General features: G+C 39.3%; 1 protein-coding gene across 2 annotated transcripts in view; it reads left to right on the forward strand.

Moving 5' to 3' along the window:
* Positions 1-1,289: 1,289 nt before the first annotated feature.
* The window catches only part of MMP16 (matrix metallopeptidase 16), a 194,842-nt gene continuing 169,436 nt past the window's right edge, over positions 1,290-26,695 (forward strand). The window contains exons 1-2 of one of the 2 annotated variants that reach the window (XM_072852252.1): positions 1,290-1,714; positions 2,389-2,581. In XM_072852252.1, the coding sequence (XP_072708353.1) occupies positions 2,450-2,581 (132 nt within the window). In that variant the 5' untranslated portion in view covers positions 1,290-1,714; positions 2,389-2,449. Of the gene's footprint in view, positions 1,715-2,165; positions 2,582-26,695 lie in introns of those variants that run through there. The other variant, XM_072852251.1, reaches the window with a different exon arrangement.

Consider the following 26,695-nt stretch of genomic DNA (forward strand, 5'->3'; position numbering starts at 1 on the left):
ATATTTACTTTATAGTCCATTACAGCCCCCAGATTCTTTTCTGAAGTGCTGCTGTTTTAACAGTATCCTTTTGATTTTACTTTTTGGTTTTTTTTCTTCCCAAATATAATTTGCATTTGTCAGTATTAAGTTTCTTCCTGATGGTTCCAAGACGTTTCTTTAATTTGTTAAGATCATTTTGACTTCCGATACTGGCCACCAAAGTGCCAACAGGTCCTTCTAGCCTGCTGCCAGCTCTATATTTCATGATTTCATCATTCACTTCACTAACAATCTGAAGAACAGAAAATGCCTTTAAGATCAAGCAGTTAATGTGAAAAAAGTATATCACATAAGGAATTCTGCTTAAATACTGTCATTTTTGGTTAGGCAGACTTCTTCAGAGATAAATGTCTTACTCTTAAGATATCAAATGATGGAGAACCTACCACATTCCTACATCCTGCTACTAGGTGTTGTCAAAATTTTATACATCTAATCTGCACGTGTTTTAATTCTGGCCATCGACCTCAACTATCTAAGTAAGGAGATTTCATCTGTTAGGTATATCTTTCACTTCTAGGCTGTTCTGGTTCATGATCAAGTATCTTTGCATCTTTTTGGATAACCAAGCAAGTAAAAACAAGATACATTTTCAAATCTTGGAATTTTTAAATTGCTTCTTTTTTTCAGCAAGCTTGCTTTTTTTTCCCCAGATGCATTATTGCACTGGCTTGTCTCACTAATGTTGTGGATCATTCTACCTTCCTTTGACTGGATAACCCTGTTAACATATCAAAGGGCTGCATAAAATGTCCCATTAACTATAAAATCACTGCAAGAGTAGTTTACCTGACATAATCACAAGGCATTTTGAACATCACGATATCCAGCATAAAGTTTGTCTAGGCTATAGGTATTTCACACATTCTTTTCCCTTAAATATATGACCATATATTTGGACGCATTAAAATAGATTTTGAATCAACCCAATACCCAGATTTTGTCCGGCTCGTTTATATCACTGTTAACGACACTATCGTGATCTCACTTTCTGTGAACTTTGTCAGCAGTGACTTCGGATTTTCTTCGAGCCGCGGAAAGAACAAATCGCTCCGGGACAGCCTAATGACTATGCGATGATGCTTCCCCGTCAAGGGCGGCATTTCGGGCAACTCCATCTCTCCGCCTTAGTCACTGTCCAAACACTTTAATTTGCCGCTTACACTACACGCTCCTCCCTCGCCACGGTCCGTCTCGGTGCTGCCAAGAGAGCTTTCCCGGCAGCACGGCCAGGCGGTTGGGTTAGCTCCGCTGAACCGGACCGCAGCGGGGCTGGGACGAGCTGCGCGTCCCCGGCCCCGCGGTGGCGGCAGGGGGACGCCGAGGCTGAGGGACACCCGCCCCGCCGGGCGCCGACCCGCCCCGCCGGGCACGGCGGCCGCCGCCGCAGACGGCGCTGGGCAGCCGTTTCACGGCCGCTTCACGGGAGCGGCGTGCACGCCCCCACCCCGCCGGGCTTGCGCCCCCCTCCCCGGCGCGCAAGGCGGGCAGGGAAGCCCGGCCCGGGCGGTGCGTGCCTGCGGTAACCCCCGGGCACACGCACTGCCCCGACCGCATTCGCGCCCCGCGGGAGCGGGGAAAGACTCAGGGCGTTCACGTCGCGCCGGGCTCTTCTCCGTGAAGAGGAGAGGCCCGTTCTCCCGGCGGACTTGGCACTTGTGCGGCTGCTTCGGTACGTGCGTGTGAGGAAGGGCCGAGCCCTCCTCCGAGCGGCCGGCCGACCGCCCTCCGACTGCCGCTCTCGGCGGCACCGGGCTGGCTGCCTGGCGAGCGCGACCGTACGGCGGCGGTGCGGCAGGGCCCCCCGCTGGCCCCGTCGCCTTTAAGACGCCTACGGGGCGGGGCTATGTAGATTTCGGCTGAACATTCTGGAGTGGAGGGGAGCTCGGGGGGCGAGGCGCCGAGCCGAGCCGAGCCGAGCCGAGCCGAGCCGAGCCGAGCCGAGCCGAGCCGAGCCGAGCCGAGCCGAGCCGAGCCGAGCCGAGCCGAGCCGAGCCGAGCCGAGCCGGCCTTCCCCGGGAGGAGGCGGAGGCGGAGGGGGAGGAGGCAGGGGAGGAGAGGAGAAGAGGAGGAGGAGGAGGAGGAGGAGGACACGGGGAGGCGGTTGCTGCTGCCGGGCAGAGAGGAGTCGTGCAGGAGCTGCGGCTGCACTCGGACGCCACATTCCCTCCTTACGGGACTGGTGGTGAGGATGAGCGAGAGCTGACCCTGCCGCCGCTGCCGCCGCCGCCGCTGCCTGTGCTGTGAAGTGTCTGCTCCTCCTCCTCCCCTGCTGTGGGTGAACCTGCGCTACGGGCTCTTCACCGACACGGGGGGGTGGTTGGTTTGTTTGTGTATTTGTTTAAGGCAAAGAGAGAGAAAGAGAGAGAAAGAGAGAGATCTTCCATCCACTGAAGCACAGTTCACTATGATCGTACTCGCATTCAGCACTGGAAGCCGGTTGGATTTCGTGTCTCAGTCCAGGGTGTTTTTCTTGCAAACCTTCCTTTGGATTTTATGTGCTACAGTGTGCAAAGCGGAGCAGTATTTCAATGTGGAGGTAAGATCAGCCGTATGCGTGTGCGAGCGTGTGTGCTTCCCCCTCTGCCTTTCCCTCCTTCCCTTTTTTTGTATTCCCTAAATAAAATAAAATCAAATAGCCAGCCATGTCTTCCAGCAGCCAGGGCATACGCCTGTGTCGGCTTTCTTTCCAGCAGCCGGTAGCTAGCTCCCCTCCCTGAGTTCCCCCGCCTGATGGATGCGTTTCAGCCGGAGATCCCGTTATCCGCGGCAGCACAAAGCGCGATGCTGAGCGCTGGAGCGCAGCCCGTGCCTCCCCGCTGCCCTCGCCCACGGAAGACGGGAAACCCTCAGCCCGGGCACGGAGGAAGCCTGGGGCGTAGTGTGTACACGCAGCTCAGGGAAGGCTCTGTGGATATCTTGGACTTTAGATACCGCCGTATTGCTGAGTTTCCCCAGCTTTTTTTTTTTTTTTTTTGAAAGAAGAATGAATGAAAGAGCGTTATGGGGACAGGAGGAAGGAAACTTGAGATTTTGGCACGTTTCTTTGTGGTAGAGTATTTGACAAAATAAGATATTTTTCCCATTTAAACGTAACAAAAAGAGTTGCCGCTAGAAATAGTGAAACAAACGGCATAAAGATGCAACTACAGCACAAAAGTTAGAGGGTGTGAAGGACCAGGAAACAGAATTTTTCCAAGTGAAGAAGAAGATTAAAATGTGGGGATACCTAGATGGGGCAAACCCTAAGAGTTTAAGTGACAGTGAGAATTCAGTGGGCATCCATTTCCAGTCACTTTTCTATACACTCCCAGTTTTCCCATTTGGGATTTTTGCATAGTGCTTTTTATTAATTAATGTTCCTTTACCGACTTTATCATCTTTGCATATATTCTTTCCTCCTTTTTCCCTCTCCTGTCACTCCATTCGTTCTGCTGTGAGCCCTTTTTTGTAATCTGTTTCAATGTGATGTATTTCCCTCTTCCTTTCCCTGTCTATTCAACTTCTTCGTCTTTCTTGTTGTGTGTCTCTTTAATTTATATGTGCTTGTTCAAATTCTAATACATAATTCTGGTTTTCTGTTAGATCCCTGTGTTTCTTCACTTTCTTCTGTCCTGCCCACTCCAAACTTTCTGCTGCAACCATACACCACCCTCACTCATTCTTTTTTCTGGTCTCTTTCATCTCCTATGTTCCCACAATTCTTTCTCTCAAAGAAATGAAGTCTGTGTCTTTTCCTCTGTCTCGCACATATGCACACTTGCTTGTTTTATATGAGCTCTTGTTCTCACTCAGTGACACTCATTCTTGCTACCATCCCTGGCAAGACTGCTGCCGCAGTTGCTCCGCCGTCCCTAGACTGGCTCCCTTTTCGTCTGAAGTTCTTACCTGTACTTCTTCTGCCTCTGCCTCATGCAAGATTGCCTCAAACATATTAAAAAGTCACTTTTTCTTTCCCCATGTCTGCTTTCATTCTAGTCTTTCCCTCTCTACTGGCAGTTTCCCTTGCCACATGCAATCCTCCGCTCAGCTTAACAACACACATCTATAGCTTCTCTCTCTGAGTTGTGTCTCTCCAGAAAGGATTGTCTTTTTACTCCATCATTAAGATCTCTCCTGATTATAAATCCTAGTCTTTTTTTCTCTGTAATCTACACGCTAGTCACTCTTGTTCGTTCCTTATCACAAATGTGCATCTCTGCTTCTGTTTGATTGTAAGCTCTTTGGGGCAGGACTCATGTCTTCTTATGTGTTTATGCGGTGTGTACCATGCTCGAGTCTGGAGTACAATTGCAATACTTTTGCTATATAAATATTAAAGTCGCAAATTTCAGAGCGCACATGGAAGTTATCCTTCTTTTGCTCATGTCCTCAGCTGCCTTCTTTACTGATGAGCAGGGGAAGGCAGCGTGGAAGAGAGGAAGTTGCTCTCTGTCTCCTCTCCAGGCTTCACAGGCTGGCCCCCTGCAGGGTATGGGGAAGAAATTCCAGCAACAGAACTTTCTCCTCCCACAGTAGTCTGCTTTGCTGGCATCTGGCTCTGCTGGAGAGACGGGCGGCAGATGGAGCTAGTGTGGGAGGAGAAAAAGATTGGTTTAGTCAAGTGGAATATGAACAGGAGGCCAACTCCAGTCAGAAGGAGGTTTTATGAGGAAAGAAGGGAAACACTTTCATTTTTGCCACCTCTTCCACATGGAAAACAGCACATTTTGAGGGCAAAGGCAATATCGGGAGCAAGAATCACTGTTGGGTGAAATGAAGTAGCGTGTGTGTGTGATGAGGGCACATATTTCTCCCTTTTGAAATATGCCATCTCCTGTTCTTCCTCCCAGCCCTTCTGAAACAAAGTGTGTTGTCATATGCCAGCGCTCCCAGTCTCTTTTTATATTTAAGTCCTTGAGCCACGGATTGCTGGGAGCCAGAAGAGTGTTCCAGGGAATTACTCTAGTATTCGAGAGTTGTCCTACTACGGGACTTTTCCCTAGGCCACTGCCTTTGACCGCTGTCAGTGACATGGTCCTGGGCTAAATGGACCTGAGATTTACCCCAAAACAGCCATTGCCACATTCACATTGTTTGGGTAGCACTGAAAATTCAACTTTCTTTTTGTTGGGAACAGCAAAGGCTAAAAGCATGGGAAATTTGAGGCAAAGGACTTGGCAACAGCCTGTATGTATTGTGCTGTACAATCCGTGTCAGAACAAGTGCATAAAACAGTTGTACTGGATAGTAAATTGTAAAAATATGACAAATGTTTCTTATTACAATAAGAATAAATATGCAAAGTAGGGTTCAGGAAAGAAGTGGTGTACATTTAGTTGAATGAACTAAATGTTCAGAGTCGCTGAACAGATGTTTAGGATGGTTGGAAAGCAGAATTTTTTTTTCATTCTTTCTCGTCTCCAAATAAAGTACAGATAATACCTGTTGAACATTATAAAATGAGGAGATCATTTATTTTCTCTTGTTATTCTGTCTCCTTTAATCCACATTCCTGATTAATAAGCAAAATCTGTATAGCAGTGTTTTATTTTTTTGTTTGTTTGCTTCAATGCAGGTTTGTTAGGCTGTGAGCCAGGGCAATTCTTAGGAGATATTACTGTAGCTCAAAGATATTGAATAAAAATGTTATCTTTTAAAAGAAAAACACAAAGCTGAAGTTTACAAGTTTGTATGAACATTACCATTCTTCTTTATAATTTTGTTGTTCTGCTGTAAAATGTCTTTTGAACAAATATCTACATGGATGAAATCCTCAAGCTTCCGATGATAGCTGAGTTGTCAGTCCTGAAATGTATTCATGTATGTCGTATTTCATGTAATAGACATAGCTGGGTAGAATTCAGATCATGGAGTACGGGACTCTGGAGGGGCACACTTGCACTCTGAATCAGCGAAAGCTTTGTGGTAAAGCCGCATGAGAGATGATTGTAAACTGATAGTTTAAGTAATGATGAAGTTTAAGATTCACATACTCTTATGTACAGGAAGATTTTAGCATTAATTTCCAAAGTTCACTGATTACCAGTGGCATTTTTGTGAGACATTGTTTCTGACATATGTTTCTGACATAGTCTGTAAAGACTATACTGTTATCTCCTTCTTCTCAGTGTTGAACTCTTGGTCCAAAACTATAACATCAATGAGTAAGTGCACTAACGGAAGAATATACCATCAATGTAGAGTTTTTCTACTATTTTCAGCTATTTCTGTACACTAGCAAAGGAAAATGTCCATCAGTGAGATAGTGAATGGAATAATAGTTATTAAAAGAACATTTTAAATGTAAAATTGAAACAAGCAGACACAAGATAATTTGTTACTAAAAAATGATGGAGCAACCAACTCCCCCCCCCCCCCCCCAGTAACAGTATCTTGTGTTGCTCAAAGATAACTCCTTTGCATGTTATTGGGAGTGTCTGTAGGTGGTCTTTCACAAGTATCATCCATATAGACTATATATATTCTTTTAATATGTTTTCCTAAAACCAATAGTATTGTACTGTTTGAGCTGGTATTATCCTGTGAGTTTATCTTCTAATGTTATCCCTTAGTTTATTTATATATTTAAATAATAAGTATGTGTATATTTAATTTGCTATTAAATATTCAATATTAAAAAAATCTAAAAACAATGTCACCATTTTTCCCTTAACAAAATGGTTATTGAAACAAGAATACCTTGTTCAGAAGACAGGGTCAGCATGAATCTGGAATAAGATTAATCTCCAGATCCTAATACTTCCTACTCTTACTCAGCTGGGTATCTGCGTAAAGCCTGTTGAGCAAAGAAACGTTTTTAGAATCGCACCTAGTTTCATTGACTGTATTTGTGATGTGGGAAACACTAGAGACAAAGCATGCTTCATCATGTCTCTCCTCAAGCTGGCAGTTACGCTCTATTTTCCTTCTTCTAATGCTAAATATATAGACTTGAATCCCTAGGGGAGATCTTAAAATGATTCTTATTTTAGTGTGAGCAGCTCTTTAAAACAATACAGTCTTTTCTATCCTCCTGTTTTCAGAGGTGGGACAGTTAAATTGCATATTGTGGAACAAAATACAGTGGAATCCAAACTTCAGAAAATTACCATCAGTTTCCTCCATGGTAATAAGCGGCTGAGAACCCCATTGTTTTCATTGTTAATAAACTTTACAGTTAGCCTCCAGCTTCTGCTGAATGGTTATGCATGACCTTTTCTTCCATAGACTTTGCGTCTTTTAAGCGTAAAAACTGACCAGTTTAATTCTTCAGTTGGTCATTGAAAATTAATAAATGTTTGGGAGGGGAAAAAATCCTCCAATATCACCTTTACACGCTTTTCAATTAGTGGGCTTGGTTGTCAGGTTTGCAAGCACAACACAATATCTTTATAATTTGTTAAAATGCAAGCTCAAAACTATGGAGAAGCAATTAAGGTGGTTTTGGTATAAATAGTGCCAGGTGTCCTAAAAAGACTTTACAGGGTCTTCTGCATTGTTTTTAGTTGCAGTCAGTGTGCATGATTCTCAGTTATTTAAATTCTGAATCTCACTCTTGCATCAGGTATCAACTAAATGAACTGGATTTTTGTTAGAACAAGAAATTCAAACTGAAATTATTAGAAGGATGGAGAGGAGTTATTGAATCAGGTGGTAGAGGTGGTTACTGGGTGAAATAATAGTCAATAAAAATATAGATATAATGTGGTGTGTATTTCCTATTTGATTATTGAGGAAATACAGATACATAGAAAACCTCCTGTAAAGGCTTTTGATGAGCAGATATATCTAGATAAGGAAAATAATTGGAAAGTTATGTGTCCGACAGGCAACAGAGCACTTTTCTGTCATAGAAGGCAAATACCTACTATATAATGAGCTGGCTCTCATCTGATATGAAGAAATACATGTGGAGACTACTAGCTGCCAGAGTGCATTTTCTGCTGTAATTTAAACAATAATTCCTGTTTACAAAAATTGCAGTAGATAAATTTTCCATTGTGAAGTACGAGACTATTTTGTGTTACTAATGTTGCAGGGACATTTATGGATTCTGTTGCCGTATTTTTTTCAAAGACCGATTGAAAAGATGGTCCCAGTTCACAACTGACATAGTATGTTAGACCTTTGATGCAAGATGGATTTGTTTATAATTGTAGTTCATGTTGTTTTCCTATTGCAATTTTTTGACTGTTTAGTGTTTAAGCATCACAGCTATTAGTGGTCCTCAATTCTACTAAAGGAAAGAAATAAAATGGTTAAGTAAAAGAGATTTATGTAATCACCTTATGCAGTGCAACATAAACCTACCAAAACATGTATTCCTAATATTCTCTGACATGAGATCTTACTAAAATAAATACATAATTTATTAGCCCACCAAAACCACTTGAACAAGCCCAAGCTCTTGCCCATTCTGTTATTCAGAAGGCATAATGTAAAACTCCTGCATAAGCATTCATTGTTTCTTCAGAGTGGATATACTGTGTTCTTTAACTGGTTTAAGATTTATGCTGCTCTTTGTCAGTTTTATTTGAATCCATTTAAAAGGTCAGTGCTTGCTCTAGGCACCTCAGCTCTGCTTATGCACTCAGCAGGACTGAGTTGTAAGAGTTTATAAAGATAGAATGTGGTATTATATAGATTTTAAAACATTTCAAACTGCATCTGTTTTCAGTATTTTAAAGTCTGTCTCATCCTTCTACTTTACTGAATGATCACTTTGTGGAGTTAAACAATGGAGGACTTTGTTGATGCTTTTTGAAGATCCTTAAAGTAACAATGTACGGTGTGGGTTGTTGTTTGTTGTGGTTTTTTTTTTAAATTAACCCATTTAAATTGCTTAATTCTTCTCACCTCTCTGGTTTGGATTTCAGTTTATTATCTAACCTGTTCGCTATCCTGAAACTACACTATTGACCATAATCTGAAGGAGCAGGTTGAGTCTGTTTAATTTGTTATCTGTGATATGTCAAATGACAGATTTGGTTTCATTTTGTATGAGGAAGACCAGGATTAGTGCTGCAAACATGATTTTAGTTGGCACTGAAATGGATTTGAAAAATAATTACGATTGGAGCTTTATCCTTTAAAGAGGGGTCATGCTATTTGGAACCTTTATTTATTGGTTGCCTGGCAACTGTTCATTCATGTTCCTGCTTATCATCATTCATTATAAGCATCTTTGCTGTACAGTAAGAGCAATTAAGTGGTAACAACTTATTTCTGTGATAAATTAAAATTGACATAAATTACAGAAATAGAAAAAAAATATTTCCGTAGTTTTACTTATTAACTGAAACTGTTGGTACAGTGTTTCTCTACTTATTAACAGCTGGTTTATACCAGCTGAGGAGTTATCTGCACTTCACCTGTGATCATAATGTTCCTAGCATAGCTTTTGAGGTATTACAGCACATAATTGACTTAGGGGCTTGCTCAGGTGTTTTTGTCTTCTGTTAATTTCAATGTCAAGGCTTCAGAGTATGAGGAAAGTTATCCCCTGTTGATTTTAGTGCTTAGCATTAGGCAATCCAGTCTCAAGTGCTGAGACTTGAACCCAATATTGGGAAAGAGGTTTACAATTCTGGGATTAAAACTGCTGCGACAGGGGATGTGCAGCTGAAGCAATGAGCCACAATAGCTCTGTAGAACATTAAAGTCACTTGATGCTTTTTCTCTGTAGAACAATAGCAGTTTTTATTACACTATGAGAAAATATTCATAAAGCATATTATTTGACAATTGTTTTGTGGCTGTGGATGAGAAATATTTTGCCTTTTGTATTAATTCTTCATGGACCATATCATGATTGACCCTTGTGTGGAACAGCAGTGTGGAATGGGATGTTTGTGCTATGGAGTGTTTGTAGAAGATGTCTCTGTACATTGGGAGGAATAATGGAACAAATTCCTTATGGCTGCATCTTAAAAGAACATCTGTCACTGTAGGGCCAGGGTGGAGGTAGATTTGTCTCTCTGCTGCTACCTCTTGGTAGCAGTGGCTTTGTCTCTATATCAGATGGCTCAGAGCTCGGGGAAAGAATGTCCCTCTAGGACTGATGCCCTCCGCTTTGAGCTTCTGATTTTGTTAGCTCACCAGTACTCTTCATACCAGGCCACGGTTATGGGGGGAAAAGCAACTGCTGTAAGACAAATCTATATCAATTTTCATCAGCTTTTGCCACTCACATGACATGTCTGTAATACATGGGGATGCTGTTATGCATTTTTACCTTTTACGAAACAATTGAACTGGTTTCAGAGATGTATAGATAATTTGAAAAGAAATGCTAACATCAGAAAATGTGGTCTTTAATATTTTTTTCCTCATGATCTTGTAGAGAAACAGTTGTTTTATTTCATTGGCCCTGTTCATTTTTGCTGACATGTAATCACATCTCCACTTACAAGTGTGAAATACAGGTTGGTGAGGGGGAGACACCTTTTCAGAAAATTACAAGCTGAAAGGCAGATGGAAAATTATCGATTTCTTTAAAATGTAGATAGCAAAACAGAAAAACAAACATCCCTTTCAATGGGAAGGAACATACTTCCTTTAAATGTATCAGTGGATATTTATAAAGTGTACCAAAGAGGAAATAGCTTCCTTTTGTACTGCATCCAGATCTGAAGGTGATGATCCTGTCATATTTTTCTTTCTTACCTCAGACGTTGGTCGTGTGATGCTCTTCTAGGAAATGGCTTTGACCCACTTGAAATTGACAGATTGTGTTTGTCTACATGTTGTGGTTTACATGCTGTACAGAATAGTAATAATGGATTTAATTGCAAGTAAAATAAATGATCTGTCTTCCACATAATAAAATCTATTATTATTGCTAGAAGTAATAGTATTATATTGCTAACTGTACAGCATGATTTTGGTCTTGGCAAGTAAGGTTGTTTTTTTTTTCTCTCATTACTTCTATGTATTTAAATAAAAAAACCCCCAACAACCCAGGACTGTGTTCCATTTTTCGATTTTCCTTATTGATTATGAAGTGCTGGATTCTGATACTTCTGTCCTTCATTACTTGTACATGTCAGCTTTGGAAAGGTCTTTGTTATCTCTTCTCTGTGGCACGTATTATTAAATATGTAGGAAAAAGGAGGCGATGTGAATAAGTGACTGAGGCATTGTGCTGGGGGGCTGGAGATCTGGGTTGTGTGTCCAGTTCCATCATGAGTCTTCATATCGATCACATAGCTTATCCATCTTTGTAACCTAGCTTCCACAAATGTGAATTGGACTAATTGAAGAGTATTTGCTGCCTTGTCCAATACTTGTTAAGAACAATAGAAGAGAAGTGATGTAAAAGAGCCAGGAATATATCTTCATCATTCATTTATCTTGGGACAGTTTCACTTTTTTTCATAAAAAGTAGTAGAGGGATATCATAAAATACAAATTCAGCATTTCAAATTGGTCATCTGTGTAATAATTCAAGTAGTGAATATGTTCAGGAGACAAGTACCAGAGCAGAAAAGGTGAAAAGCATGTCTATAACACTTAAAACCCTGGTGGGTTGTTTTGTTTTGTTTTGTTTTTTAAATGTAAATACCAAAACTTGGTAGAGAACATTGTCAGTAGGATTACATGAAGGATGTCATTAGATGAGTGAAGATACAGAGTAGCACATTCTCTTTCAGAATGAAAGTTGGAATAAGTTAATTTTTATTACCTAAATACAAAACCAAATAGTTTGCTTCAAAATGCATTTAAATAAATGTAAAAATCTTAACAAATAAAATGGATTTTGGATCAGATTGTAAATGTTGCACAATGCAAAATTAAAAACTGTTCTATTTTTGAATGAATGTACTATTAAATAAGTAAATTGTTCCACAAACATTCATGTTGCCTTGTCATCACAGTACCTAAGTTTCTCCTTTTTTGTTTGAATAATTGTGGATTTTTATGAAATACAATAAAAGATTGGCCTTTCACTGCTCCAGGTATTAATGTTTTTTATTAGACACCACTAATAGGCAGACATGCTGCTCACATACCCCTGGCTGTTAAAAACTTAATGGTGGGAGGATGAGGCACAGGGGAAATAAGAGATTTGGTATGCTAACATGTTAAGTATGATAGAAGTGGAAACTGAATCTTGTTCTTCAGGGTTCCTGTACCTTGAGTTCGCCTTATGACCGACCTTCCTTCCTTCCTTCCTTCCTTCTTTCCTTCCTTCTTTCCTTCCTTCCCTCCTTCCTTCCCTCCTTCCTTCCTTCCCTCCTTCCTTCCCTCCTTCCTTCCTTCCCTCCTTCCTTCCTTCCCTCCTTCCTTCCCTCCTTCCTTCCCTCCTTCCTTCCCTCCTTCCTTCCCTCCTTCCTTCCCTCCTTCCTTCCTTCCTTCCTTCCACTTTCCTCGTTACTTTTGTTTTCCTTGCTTCTTTCTTTCTTATCTCTTGTTTTCATCGTTTTCTTTTTTCTTCTTTTTTTCTTTTCTTTCTCCTCAGCTTGTCTTCCTACAGACCATTGCCTGCAGCCAAGGAAAATCATCAGTCATTATTGAACCATAGAATCAGAGATATTAGAGATGGGGAAGACTTATCAAGAGCCTATTTCTCTGCCAGTGCAGGACTGCTAACTATTGTATATTTGCTGGAGTTTAGTCAAGTCAAGTTTTAAAATCCACAGTGGTGGGACTTCCAAAATTGGAACTGAAAAAAAGCTGGTAAAAGTACAGTAGGGAAAACTACAGTGGAAGAATTCTTTTCAATAGACTTTTCCTTTGGCTTCTGGCAACAGTTTGAAGTTGGCTCAGGTTAGGCAATTTCTGGTAGAAAGTGATGTCTGTTCTGTAATCCAAGATGATAGCATAGATGGCATGCACTGATTGGTAATTTGGTGTATTTCTTTGACTTTACAGAATGAAAAATACAGGAGGGGCAGAGAGAAATGAAGGATTGATTTAAATTTTCACTCCATTTGAAATACTTAGTGCAGTTGAAATGGACTAACACTGCCTGATTTTACAAGATATGTAGATGTGTATGGATTGCTAACACTGTCTCAGGAGAGTTTGACTAGTTTATGATGATTTTCTCGAAGCACTGTGCCTTGTTGTATTTAAGTATTACTACCTAGTGAATAAAATAGGATATTAGTAGGAGTGTTATGGACATCTAGATATTATGCTCTGTTAAAAAATCTTATTTTGGAATTTCACACATTACATCATTAGTGTGGTCACAAACATGGACTTAAAGATGTTCATGACACTGGCACTTATGAGCTATCATGCTTTGAAAATTATGTAACACTTGCAAAACAAGGATCTCAAGATATTTTATGTGGGAAGGTTGAGTTTGTTTGCTGATAAACATCCTGATGATGAGGTTTGTGGAGGATGATTTGCACGAGGTATATTTTCCAGCAAGTGTACAAGCTACAGGGTTAGATTGGGAAAGGGATTCAGTTTGAGAGAACAGTACTTAAATTTAGGTGTTCAAATATGCTGTACAAGTTTCCTATATATTAATAACAGTCTGCTCCCTGAAGTCAATGAAGGAGAGAGACTAATTCAGCTGACCAACCAGTTAATGTCTGTATCAGAGTGACTTGAATCTTTTTTCTGGACTCTACTCTTGGTAACTGGATTCAGTAACTGAATCACTTGTAGTGTGATCCAGTTACTTATGTGTAGGCATCCAGCATTTAAGGTGCCCTTGGCCGAGATGTGCACAAGGCTGGCAGAAATAACACAGGACCTACGAAGCTTCATCTTTTTAGGCTAGCAACAGAAAGCCAGGCTGTGTCCTAAGTCATCTCAGATGACACTAGACACTTCTGTTTAAGTAACTGAATCCTGTTCCCAATTTTAAGTGATGGTGGAGGGTGTCAAGATACCTATACCTGTCGGGCTCCCCCCCAAGCAGACACTGGCATTCAGATGTCGTAATTTGGGGTTGAATCCCTTCCCTCTGCAATGGTGGGATTCATTACACTTGTCTAAGTACCTGGTGCTGTTTAGGCCCTGTGGTCTATCTTGATTAGCCTCTAGATACTGTTCCAGAAAAGCATGGGGCTCCTAAAGGTCCGATGATATATCTGCCATCCCCTGGGTAATGTAGATCATTTCAGATCACACCAGACACCTGTACTTCTGACAAAACCAAGAGCAGAGCTCCATTTTTATGGTAGTACAATTTTTATCCTGTCACTCTGGTGCCCTGCACAGTATTGAATACATTTATCCCTTGGCGCAAGAGGCTAACACTTTCTTACATCTTTAGATCTCATGTATTTTAAATGTTTAGTTAGGGATATAAATAACACAACATTTCTCCATTGGCAACAAGGCAGTTTTGCCTTCACCCTTAATGAGACCAGGCCTGGGCTTGTTTAAATCTGTGTAAAACATATTACCTAACTTACAGAGAATACTTCTGGCATGTTTTATAAACTTAGTGCTTCTGACTGTTGTTTGATGCCTTACTGTAAATGATTTTAAAGGCTGTCTTTCCTTCCTAAACATAAACATAGCTCTAAACAGCTATTTGTTGCCCTTGAGGAGAGAGAACAGAATGTTAAGCATTTTTTTGAAAGTAAGTAATTAGAAAATACATTTTAGAAGAATAAGCTCACTAAATGTCTATTGTCTGATAGACAATCCCCAAGAAGATAAAAATGAAAATGACATTTTAATAATTTCTTTGGGTAAGAGCCCTAGGCCCTCAAGAATAATTAGCTATGTTTTCAAGTACTTTTGTTATGTAAAGGAAAATGTGGATTAATTCAACAGAAATTTACATTTCTGTGTTAATACCAGAATTTAGATCTCATCATAGGCAGGTATCTAATTTGACTTACTTGTTTACACTACTTGCTTTAGGTCTTCAAACTGTGAAATTAACTGAGTCAGAATAAGAGTGTTATTGGCCAGCTCATGTTTATATGTTTGCTTATTTACTTATTTATAAGTTCAAAATTTGAAATACCTGAGTATGCTACCTGATGTACTATTTGAATGAGTTTTTTGCCATCATGTAATTATAGACACTAGATCTGCTGTTGATTTTTAGGTCTGCATTTGGGAAGGAAGAGTAATATATCTGCAATCTTTTATTCCAGAAGAGCTTCCTTTGTAATATTTAGCTCTACTCTATTGTTTTGCACTGACAGGCTCATTTAGAGAAAAAACAGTATTTTAGTTCCTTTGTGAATAATCCCATCATTTTTCCTGGCTGCCGAGAGAATTCACGTTTTGTCCCAGCAGTCAGATAAAGATAGAGTCATTGTTCTTCATAGATTAATTGCTTAAATGCCTTTTCCACTGAGATATTAGAGAATTTTTCTCTACATGCAAGATCTTTCTAAGGAGATGATGTCAATTTAATTTGGACCAAAAGATTTGGATTCTGTAGAAACTCATTCTTTCTTTAGCTTTGCTCAAGATAAAGATTCCGTTTCATTAAAAGTTTTTTTTTAATGTCTTTATGAATATTCCCTTCCTTCTCTACATTTTCAGCAGCAGAGGAAATGATTCCTAAGGTGAAACTAAGCTTTAAAAATGTTAGAACAATACATTCTGTGATGGTTTGTAAAAGTTATGAGTGACTAAGGACAGGAGAGCCTAAAGCAACTATAGCTTTTCTCATGTTCCACCTCTAGTACAATGGAGAAATTCAGCATGCCCATTAGCTTTAGCATGATAGCTAGAAAAGGACAGAGTGGGACTTTTAACTTTAAATGTCCTACAATGCAAGGGCTTTGTAGGTGTTAACTTGTTTTTAGAAATAAAATAGCTACCTGTATAGTTGAAAATTATTTAACGGTGTTTGGTAAAGTGTCTAATAAGAAAATAAGGGGTTTTTTCCTTTGGAACAAAGAATTCACAGAGTTGTTGAAAGAATTCAACAGCCTTCAGATTTATATAGAGAGTATAAATACGCTTTTGTTCCATGGTTTCTTTTTTTAGAGCTCATACACTACCCATGTTTCAGTGATAAGAAGAAACTGTTTAGAGACAGGAAGAAGAAGTGAATCCACCCATATTTGATCTATTTTCTTTTATATAACTGTTATATGTTTACTTATTTACCTATTATCCTAATAAGATATCTGTGTCTAGTGGTCTGGACTGGAAAACTTTGATGGGATTCTAACTTCATGGAATTGGTCAGATTGTGCCACTAATTTCATTGGATCCAAGATTTTACTCCAAGCTGTTTGAAAAGCACTGAATTGCCAAACATTTTTACTGAGTAAATTAAGAGTATATATATATTAAATACCTAAGGTAAATATTGGTGTGGAAATCCGTAGCCTTAACTTGTACATAAAGGATAAAGTTGGTACAAAAAGAAGTGGAGATAAACTATCTATGTGTAAACTGAATCTTGTAGTTAGAAGAAAGTTTAAAATCACTAGAGGAGTGGTATTCTTGAACCACTTTCCCGGAAGAATAGTAGGAGGGTGGTATAGGGGAGAAAAAATTAACTTGTTTTGAGATGGGATCTAACTATTTAATGAAAGGACTTACATAGTATAACTCCTCTCGCCAGCAGTAACGGACTGGATTCCTTCCTTGTCCTACACCCTCAATCTAACAGTAATTTTCCTCATTCAGTGAGGCTGATGGCTCTACTGACAGCCATTGACTGTAATGTTTATTCTTCTGCATTAGTCTGTCTACCTTAAGAACTCTATAGCTATTGCATTAGACCAAAAATGTGGACTACATTGCATCAATTGACTTCTCTGCTTCATTGCTTTTTGTCACTTACACTATTCAGACACCATGTGTGAAAATCTCTTTTTCCAATAACATTTAATTCAATGCTGTCAATAGTGAACGAGGCCTGTGGAATCAACCAGACTGGTTTGAAAATCATAAAAAGGCTTTTGGAATATTTTTTGTTGTCTTCCGCTTTTTGAGCTTTTGAGTGCACATCTTCTTTTTTTTTTTTCCCCCTGAAACAAGGATGAGAAATTCACAGTTAAAGAAGAAACTGAATATTTTCATTATATCCAGTAATCTGAGTCTTCAGGAAACATACCAAATATTTAAGATGAAACCTATCTAGCACTAGCCACAGTGCTCACTTCATACCTTTTTTAAGTTTTTATTGTCTTCTAAATTGTATTTGCTGCTATTTTTGCTGCTGTTAAAACTTGCCACTTCAAAAGGTCAAGGTACTTCTAACTGCTGACAAACACTGTTTTTCACTATATGATGACTACTAACATTATACAATTTGCATAACACCATTAAACTGTTTGACAGCGGCTAACTGGCTGGCCTTGTGCTTGACCATGGGAGAAGCCTAAGTTTGATTCTACGACTTAGCTAGAAAGTTCTCCAGAAATTTAGCTTTATTTTTACAGGTACTGCGATTTCTCTAATAGGAGAAGAAATGCACAGATTTTACTGCTTTTAAACTAAGTTTGTGATTTTGTACTCTTAACTTGGTATTTTGTAGCATCTGTGAGAGACAAATAGAGTTGTAGTGAGGTAGGACCAGTGTCCTAGAGGTTCAAGATTAGACCTCCAAAAGCAGTATACTAAAATACCAATATCAGTAGTGACATGTACTTTTAGTCATAAACTAGCAATAATTTGTGAACTAAGGAGGTTAATTTAGATAATAGTATTTAAATAATACAAATTAATTTTTAGATTCGTATTTAGATAATATAAATCTTCCCTCCTCCTATGTAATCAGATACGTTTCCTCTTTCTTTTTATATTCTTTTATTTTGTTGTTTTATTTTTTTACTTTGATTGAGATACATGAAATTTAAGAAGACAGGACTGCTTAGTAGCTGACTGCTTAGATAATATTTTCATGAGAAAAATGCCAGATTGATACATATTCAATGGATATTGATTGGAAAGGGGAAGACACGACACGACACGATAGACAGTTGACTGCCTAATAATATAAATTTAAACTTCAGAATTCCTGTAGTGATTCACTTCATGCACGAGTCAGGAGTTGAAAATCAGGGATGGCCTTTGGAAGACCTGGCGATAGGGATTCTGCTTGTTCAAGAATGCAAATAGGGAGTTCATTATTTTAACCATATATGTCTATTATGGGGAGTATTTTAAATCAGCCACCATATTTCTTTCCTATGATTTAGAAAACATTGCTTGGGTAGAAAGGAGACAGCGTCATGAATTTCAAAGTAAGAGCTAAACAGAAACACAGTTATATGTCAGGTAAATGCAGTGGATGGTGTGGCTTGGTTTTGAAAGAACAGAGGAGGTAATCCCTTCAGGCATTGCTCTTTGCTTGTATTAATAGGGTTAGAGTCAGCTTTTGAGGTATAGTCCCACAAAGGGTCTCTCTAAAGATAGTGGAATGAATTTAACTCATTGTGTCCAGCCTGGATATAAAGCCCTAATCACATTAATGTTGGAGACAAAAAAGCATTTGCAATACAGTCCCAGATGACCGTAAACCCCTTGTCTTATATAAGATGAAGCAGAGTCTGTACAAGAAGGTATCCCTTGAGTTCACTGTGAGTTTGAAGTTACGCCACATGGGTTTATGCTGAATGAACACAGTATTGGAAGATTTTTGAAAGAGATCTGACTGTGTTTATGTATAATATATTAAAATAATAAAACTGTTTTTGCAGGTTTTCTGGAGAGCTCTATGTAAAAGTGGCAATACAGTTTAAATTGCTGCATTACAGACTTAACTGAAACTGGTATAAGTCTTCAGTATCTTTAATTATGTTGAGAAATTTCCAGCACAGATGGTAAACTGAAAAGGTTTGGATAAACTTTCATATCATGTGGAACTTCTGTCTCTTTCACCTGTTGATTTGCTTGATGCAAGATACCAAGCTAATGACAAGTTAACTTGCAGGAGTTAAGTTTCAAGATAACACAACATGTTTCAAAAAGTATAAAATTCAGTATCAGAATAACTGTCTATATTGGTAAGCTAAGCAATGCCAGGGAAGTCTTCAGGCACTGAACTAATCTGTCTTTGCAGTTAAATTGTTTCAGGCATGGTTTCAGTATGGACCAGCTAGCACTCTTACTGACCAGGGACAACCTCCTGAAGGCTTTGAATTCAGGCACTCTGTGTGTTTAATAGTATGGAGGTGAGCTGTTGTGCCAGTAATTTTTTCATGCTGGAGAATGGTCTCAGGCACATGTAATGTAGACATGAGCAGTCTTTTTGTGAATATTCTTAAATGAACTGATCCTGATTTGTCCCTCTTGGTGATTCACTCTGTTCAGGTGAGATGTGAAGGGGAAAGGTCCAGAACATTTATGTCCTTGTTACAATTTGTTGCAGTTTCTCTCAAAAATTTTTGATGACAGACACTGTGTTGGAAAACTGATTGTTTTGTTGTTTCTTTGTTTTTGCATATCAATATTTTCTTTGGACTTGCATCATCCAGGCACCACACACAAAGGTTAGCCACAGACACTTCTATGGTAGAAGGAGTATTTAACCAAGTTTAAAGACTTGAAGATCAGGGCTTTATTTAGTATCAGTCTGCAGTAGGGTGTATTGGGCCAGGGATCAGTCAGGTTTTATGTATGATCTAGAAGATATGTCTTCAAAAGCCTGAAATAATTTTATTGCCATTTGTTGCATACATTAGATTGAGAGTCAACACTTTGTTTGTCTGCCCTGCATTGTATTTCTTTTGGATCTCTGCTTTCTTATGATCGTGTTTTTCTTGGTTGTAAGTTTGACTTACTTACATTGACTGACTATTGAGGAGACAGACATGCTTTTTTTTGTCACTGTCTCTAGAATGGTTAGTGGCAGGGCAAGCTACCCAACGCTGTACCAAAGTTGATCAAACCTGAGCTGGAAAAAGCAGCACCCAAGTCTCCAGGTGAGAGAATAAAGTCAGCTGAAGCAGAAACTTTAATTGTTACCTCTGATCATGACCTACACAGTTGGCTCTTGTGAAATGCTTTCCTGAAGTTTATACGTTTGCAATTCTGCATTACAAACTTCCATTAAGGTTGCAGATTGTGGATGGTGCAAATGTTATGGTGTTGCCTCACAGTCAGGTCTGTATCTCTGAGTAAAATCTCACAGTGGATGGAATTTTGCTGGAAAACCTGTCCTCTTTGGTGAGAAAATGAGAGGCCCCTTTGTAGGATGTGGACAGTTGTATGCTGGTGTTTATCTGGGATATGATTCAGGCAAAAGAAGCAACCAGTGCTTGGAGTCTCCTGTGCTGAAGGTGAGGTAAGTCAAGAGAGCTTTCCAAGGCGCCTTCACTGTTTGGTACTTTCTGGGACTGTCAAGGAAGAATGCCACTGAGAATTGATTTGAACTGTATTTTTGGGAACTGAGCTGGGATGATCAACTTGTGTTATGTACTAGCAGCCCTCTGAACTCCTGTAGTAGCAATGATCTAGCATTATTAGCCTTTAAGACCACATTCAGAGTAGTACTTAGATGGGGAAAAATGAGCCTTCCTCTGCTTTTTTCCTTTGCATTTCTCTTTATAAAGCTCAGCCTGGTACCTAGCAGAGGACTTTAGCCTTGATCTGGGAAAGCATGCTATTGAGAACTGTGTTTAGGGAAGCTAGACCATTCAGTGTCTTGAAAAGGAGAAAGCCCAGAGTGGCTTTTTGCCATTGATATTATTATCTTCCTCTGATTCCCTGTGAAATACTGTCTTCAATATAAACTGTGTAAAAATCAAGCTATTGATACCTATTGTGCTTATTACTCCTACGCAAGTCAAATGCTTTCTCTTGATCTGACACCCTCCATTCTCATTTTGTAAACCAGTTCTTAATCTTTATGAGCAACTTTTCTAATGTCTGACCTTGTAGGTGAAACTGCTGTGTGATGCAGCATTAACTGATTTGAAATTGAGATAAATAAAATGTTCATTGTGTCACATTTATCTTCTGTCATATCAGCAATACATACAGTAAATTTGCCATGTGTAGTTTTTTTATGAGTTTGAGTTACTCTGGCTGGTCTATGCAGCATACAGTTTTAAAGGTTTGTAAATGAAGCCATAGCAAGCATTTCCAATTTCTGTCCTAAAAGTGAAGTCAGAGTTATTGGATTGCAATTCTTTAGATCCTTCCTTGTTCTTTATGTAAGTGTAGTTATTAACATATAACATATGGTGCTTCCTCTCCCCTTTTTAACTTCACTTCTTTATTCTAAGTAGAAGAAAGGATATTGAAAATACAGCAAGACTAGCAACAATGAAATTCCTACAGTGAAATATGTGTCTTGACTGAAATTAATGGGTGTTTTACTCTGACTTGTGTGTGGCTGTGGTTTCACCTGGAACACTTCTCTTACAAAGCTTTCAGTTCAAGTGTGAGGGGACTATGTCTGAAGCCGTGGAATCCCCTGTCACCAGCTAGAATGTTTCATGTTGCTTTTGCTCTGTACTCTTCACTCACGGGATTAGCTCTTGCTAACATCAGTGCTGTTGGTTGAACACTGTAGACTATGGGATAACTAATTCAGGGGCTTGCAGGATGATAATGTGGCTGATAATTTTCCAGAAATGTTTATTGTGTGCTTCGCAAAGTAGCTTTGAGTCATTAAGACTTATTTCTTTTATTTTATTTAGAAAATTTTAAAATACAACAAAATACCAAATGAGGCGATGCAGATATTTGAACTGAGGGAGACTTAGCTGGAGATCCTTTGAATAAAGTGTCTGACAGGTAGCACCTCAGTTTAAGCCACTTACAGAAAAAAGTGGCAGATGATTATCAATATGTTTAACTTACCTGTCTGTACCAGGTAGATATATACCAGATCACTAGAAATATTTTTTTATGTTTCATCATGATGTAAAATGAGGACATAATTTCTGCATCAAGTTGAAAATATTTTATCTCAAAATTAGTCTTCATGATCACCAGCAGAACAAGGTGTAAATGCTGCTACTTTGACCTAGCCTCTTTGCTTGAACTACATCCTGGGACAAATTATTTGCACTTCCCTTCCATATGGAGGAGGAGAGCGTGAGATATATTGCACCACTGCCACTCCATTGGCATTAGCAGTGTTACTCCTCCTTTATTTCGCCAAGGACCAAGTGAAGTGTTTCTTTTAAAATATATGAGATGCTCATATGTCACTATAGTCATATATAGATCTGTGATACTGTTTGTGATATTCAAGGCGTATCTGTCCTACAGTACAGAGTGAAACACAGATAACCTGAAACTGCCATTGATTCTACCTGCTCTGCTTGCTAGGTAAAGATACTTGATTGGGCTCCCAATAGAAGTCATACAGTGCTACACCTGACCCAAAAATCTCCATATCCAAAGACAGAAAATTAATATGCGTATGAGTAGTTGCAGACCTACATCACTTTACTCCTTTTGGTTAGAGACCTAGGGGAGGTCCCTTACTGAGAAGTCCATTTATTATATTTCATCTTGCTAGTCAGCCTAGCATTTTGTTATGTAATTGTCATGGCTTAACCTGAGTAGGCAGCTGAGCCCCACACAGTTGCTGGCTCACTTTCCCCCCAGTGGGATGGGGGAGAGAATTGGAAGGCTAAAAGTGAGAAAAGTAATGGGTTGAGATAAAGACAGTTTGATAGGTAAAGCAAAAGTCATGCACGCAAGCAAATCAAAACAAGGAATTCATTCACTGCTTCCCATTGGCAGGCAGGTGTTCAGCCATCTCCAGGAAAGCAGGGCTCCATCATGCCTAACAGTGACTTGGGAAGACAAACGCTGTCACTCCGAATGTCACCCCTTCTCCTTCTTCCCTCAGCTTTTATTGCTGAGCATGATCACATATGGTATGGAATATCCCTTTGGTCAGTTGGGGTCAGCTGTCCCAGCTGTGTCCCTTCTCAACTTTTTGTGCACCAGCCTGCTTGCTGGCAGGGCAGTGTGAAAAGCAGAAAAGACCTTGATGCTCTGTAAGCACTGCTCAGCATTCACTGGAACTTCCCTATGTTAATCAACACTGTTTTCATCACAAATTCAAAACATAGCATGATACAAGCTACTATGCAGAAAATTAACACTATCCCAGCCAAAACCAGTACAGCAATTAAAACAGTGGAACCAAAACATAGGTGTCCATGATTCCCAAGTGCACAGGAAGAAATACGGGGTGTCAAGATGAAGTGAAGTTGTGATGGTAGTCTGGAGGAAGAGCCTTACATTCTTTCGTAGTTGCCTAGCAGCTAAATATGACTGTATTTTATTATTACTGCATATAAATGTGCCATTGTTCAAAATTCTTGACAAACATCGGCAAATAAATTCTCACAACGATAATAATGCTGTGTAAAAACATTATCTCTGCACTTTCTGTAACACTTTATAGGACATTTATTGAAACTGTGCATATATATGCTGGGAAATATTAGTCATGACTCCAGACAGACTTTTCAATCACTCTTCCACAGTCCTATCATTCTTTTTGAGTCTCCAGTCTGTACCGCTTTCATGTTCTAGACATGCTCAGGCTTTGTTTAAACATCCCGTTCAATAAAAGCCCACCATCCCTGGTGATTCCTATGGATCTGTCACATGCCATTGGAGTTATCCGTGGTTTGGTGGTAAAGTCATTAAAGCATCATGGTATGGATCCAAAAGTTCTTGCTCCAGAAGGCTTCCTCCTATATACCAGTTCAGGTGTAAGTGGGAAGTTTGATAATTTGATCTGTGTGATTAAAGGCGAGCCACAATAATTCATGCTTGTTGATACTGGTATGTTTGTACCATTCTAGCCTTGTGAAACTTCAGCAGACCTTTGACAAAAGTATGCATTCTTACTTTGTCAAACAGGATTTTTCTAGGATGCTTTTGTTAGCCTGTCATACAAGTACAGATGAGGAAACCGATGTCAGTTAATCTGCCCAAACATCACTGCAAGAACCAGAATCAGACATCATGATTAATGTCTTTGGAAAAATGGTGTCAGACCACTATGTCACACATTCTCCTAATAATGAGCTTAAAAATCCTTTGTACACCAGCACGTAAGACACACTCTCTGCAAGGGTTACATAGGATAAGAATAAATGTGGATTGAATAACTAACAGCAGAGTGCATAAGGGATGCTAAAGGAGATGGAAAGAGACCCAAGCAACCGTAAAGAAAAGAGAAAATGGCCTCCCTCTGTTTAAAGGTGTGGCTTCCTGTGGCAGAGGGCAAGGGCTTGTACATTCTATCCCATTTTTCCCTCCCCCTAAGAGCATACAGAAGAAAGAGGAAATTGCTTTGGGACAACATGAAATTTAATGCAACTCATGTGAAAAACTATTTCCCTACCTTCCTCTGTGTTAAAAGGTTCCAAAGTTCTGTAAATTACATTTATGTCCACTGTAGGACTCCTGTACATAGAAGATTGAAAAAGCAGGCCAGTACCTGAAAACCAAGTCCAAAAGAACCCATTTCTGATATCCTCTATCTCCCATATGATCATGATAACAAAAGAAGAAACTGTATATCAGAAAATGTGATTTTTCTTTATTTCCTCTATTTCTACAACGTATACCCTCAGCAGCCACTGAATCCACCTGTAACAATGTTTCTAGCACGTTTTCATGGTAATTGTTCTTTTTATACTTTTCCCCATGTCCACTTATGCTGTGTTCTAAAGGAAAAATGCATCAACAAGATCTCATTTATGCCTTTTCTTTGCACATTTTAGAAATAAAGCAAATTAAGTGATAGTTTTTTTCTTTTTTTTCTTTTTACAAGCAACTGTTTGTAAAAATCAAAGAGATTTATTAACATCAATAGCTGCAAGGATTTACAGGAGTGTAAGTGCAATATTCATGAAACAATAGATCAATTTAAGGCAGTTGAATAGCAACTTTTCCCAAGCTATGTATGTTCAGGAGAGGATAAAAGGCCTGGCTCTGGCATTACAGGAAGGCTGAATTGGAAGTAACTCTCTTCTAGTCCATATAAAATCAGCATGGGCATCAGAATCATTCAGCACATTTCCTCAGCTGTCCAACACTTGCTGGTGTTTGTGTTACTGTATCTGGATTTTTTACACATTCGTAATGAGGTCTTCAGATCCATGATACTCAGGCTGTTCTGTGTGCAGCCTTGGAGGCAGACCAGACCTGTCAAATCCAATGGAAAATAAATGTAATGGCCAGCTGGCTTAGAAGGCTGCAGTTAGATCATCAAGAATGAAAATTCCACCCAGAGGTCTGCCTGCTTCCTGTAGTGGAGTTTGGGTCTCAAGCAACATATCATGCTATCCCTACCTGAGCTGCAAGGCTTTAACCTTCGTTTTTTTACCACTTCATAATTGAGCGCAGGGACTCTACTTGTTCTAATTTTCTGTCTAGAGTGCTTCAGAGCATCAGCAGAGATTTTTTTGGTGGTTTAGTAATCTCTTTCTAGACAAAGGAACTTTTGTTCTCTGTGTGATGAAATAGTGAAAAGATGTCCCATATGCCTTCTGTCCAGAAAATATGTGATGGTAGAGTCAGTCACATGTTAGTACCTGGATTTCTGGATCATTTCATGCCAAAATATTTTTCTGGGAAAAAAAAAATCATCTCTAAAACCTAAAAAGATATGTTTTTTGACTCTTTTACCTCCTTCATAATTATACAGCAAAGACAAAAGAAATACATCAATATCATGGGTTTTGGTGGGTGGACTGGGATTTAAATTAGGCCTGGTGGTTCTGAGATCAGGGGTTGCCTGACTTTCATCTCCTCAGATTTTTTCAAGAAATGCATGGATCTCCAGTTCCTATCTATCAGCTTTATCTCGGGAGAATTTGATCTCAAGTTCTGTATGGCTTACATACATGCAATTGCCAGTGGGGACACTGCTGCAAAATGTTGTGAGGCTTCTGTTTTATGAAATTCTATTTGAACATGGAGAATCTCTGTGGGAGTATCAGAAATCAGAAGAAGAGGTCTATTATGTCCATTCAGCCCTGCTATACTTTAACTACAGTTTTTAGTAAACCAAAAATCTGGAAGGAGAAGTGATAGACAAGAATATTGCTAGAGAGCATTGAGCCTTAGCAGAGGGTGATTGGCAATCATAGAGAAAAAACTTAAAGGGGTTGGTCCATACTAGATTCAGGGTTCTGCAGCCCTAACAGGAGTGTGTACTGGAGGCAAGGGGAGGCTCTATAGGACCTTCCAGGGCAAGCAGTCAGAGATGCTTCTTTTCTGGTTTCAGGGTTACCACACAGAAGTCATGTGGTCCTCTGACTTATGCGCTTGTGGTCTCATACTGTAAATTTTCCCATTATCACCTACAGAGAGCATACTGTGGCTTGCAAAGGTTATATATATAGTACTATGTTGTATTAGTGTGATGTCAGCATTCCACAGAATCACTTTTTGCAATAAACACGTAAGCTTCAGAATGTAGGAATGTGCTAGAGGGAGTGGTTTTATACGGTTTCTGCAATAAACAGGCTTAGAAGTGAGAAAAAAATCAAGAACTTAATTCTAGGAAGTTGCAGAATGTAGTTTGTTTTAAGGTTTGTACTTTATATATGTAACAAAAACATGACCAGGCCCTCTCTTTACAGGTGGTTTTGGGTAATAAAATATGGTGATGTTTAATAACAGGTGCCTGGAGAGCAAGATAGTCAAAGAACAGCAATACATAGCAGGAAAAAAAGGAGAGAATGCAGGTTAGAAAGTTAAGCTGTTCTACTATAAATAATTCAGAATAAATTTTCATTTTTTCATTGGTAAAGTGTACAAAAATGCTGTTTTCATGTTAATGAAA

The sequence above is a fragment of the Ciconia boyciana genome, chromosome 2 (genome assembly GCF_034638445.1).
Source record: "Ciconia boyciana chromosome 2, ASM3463844v1, whole genome shotgun sequence".
Lineage (NCBI taxonomy): Eukaryota > Metazoa > Chordata > Aves > Ciconiiformes > Ciconiidae > Ciconia > Ciconia boyciana.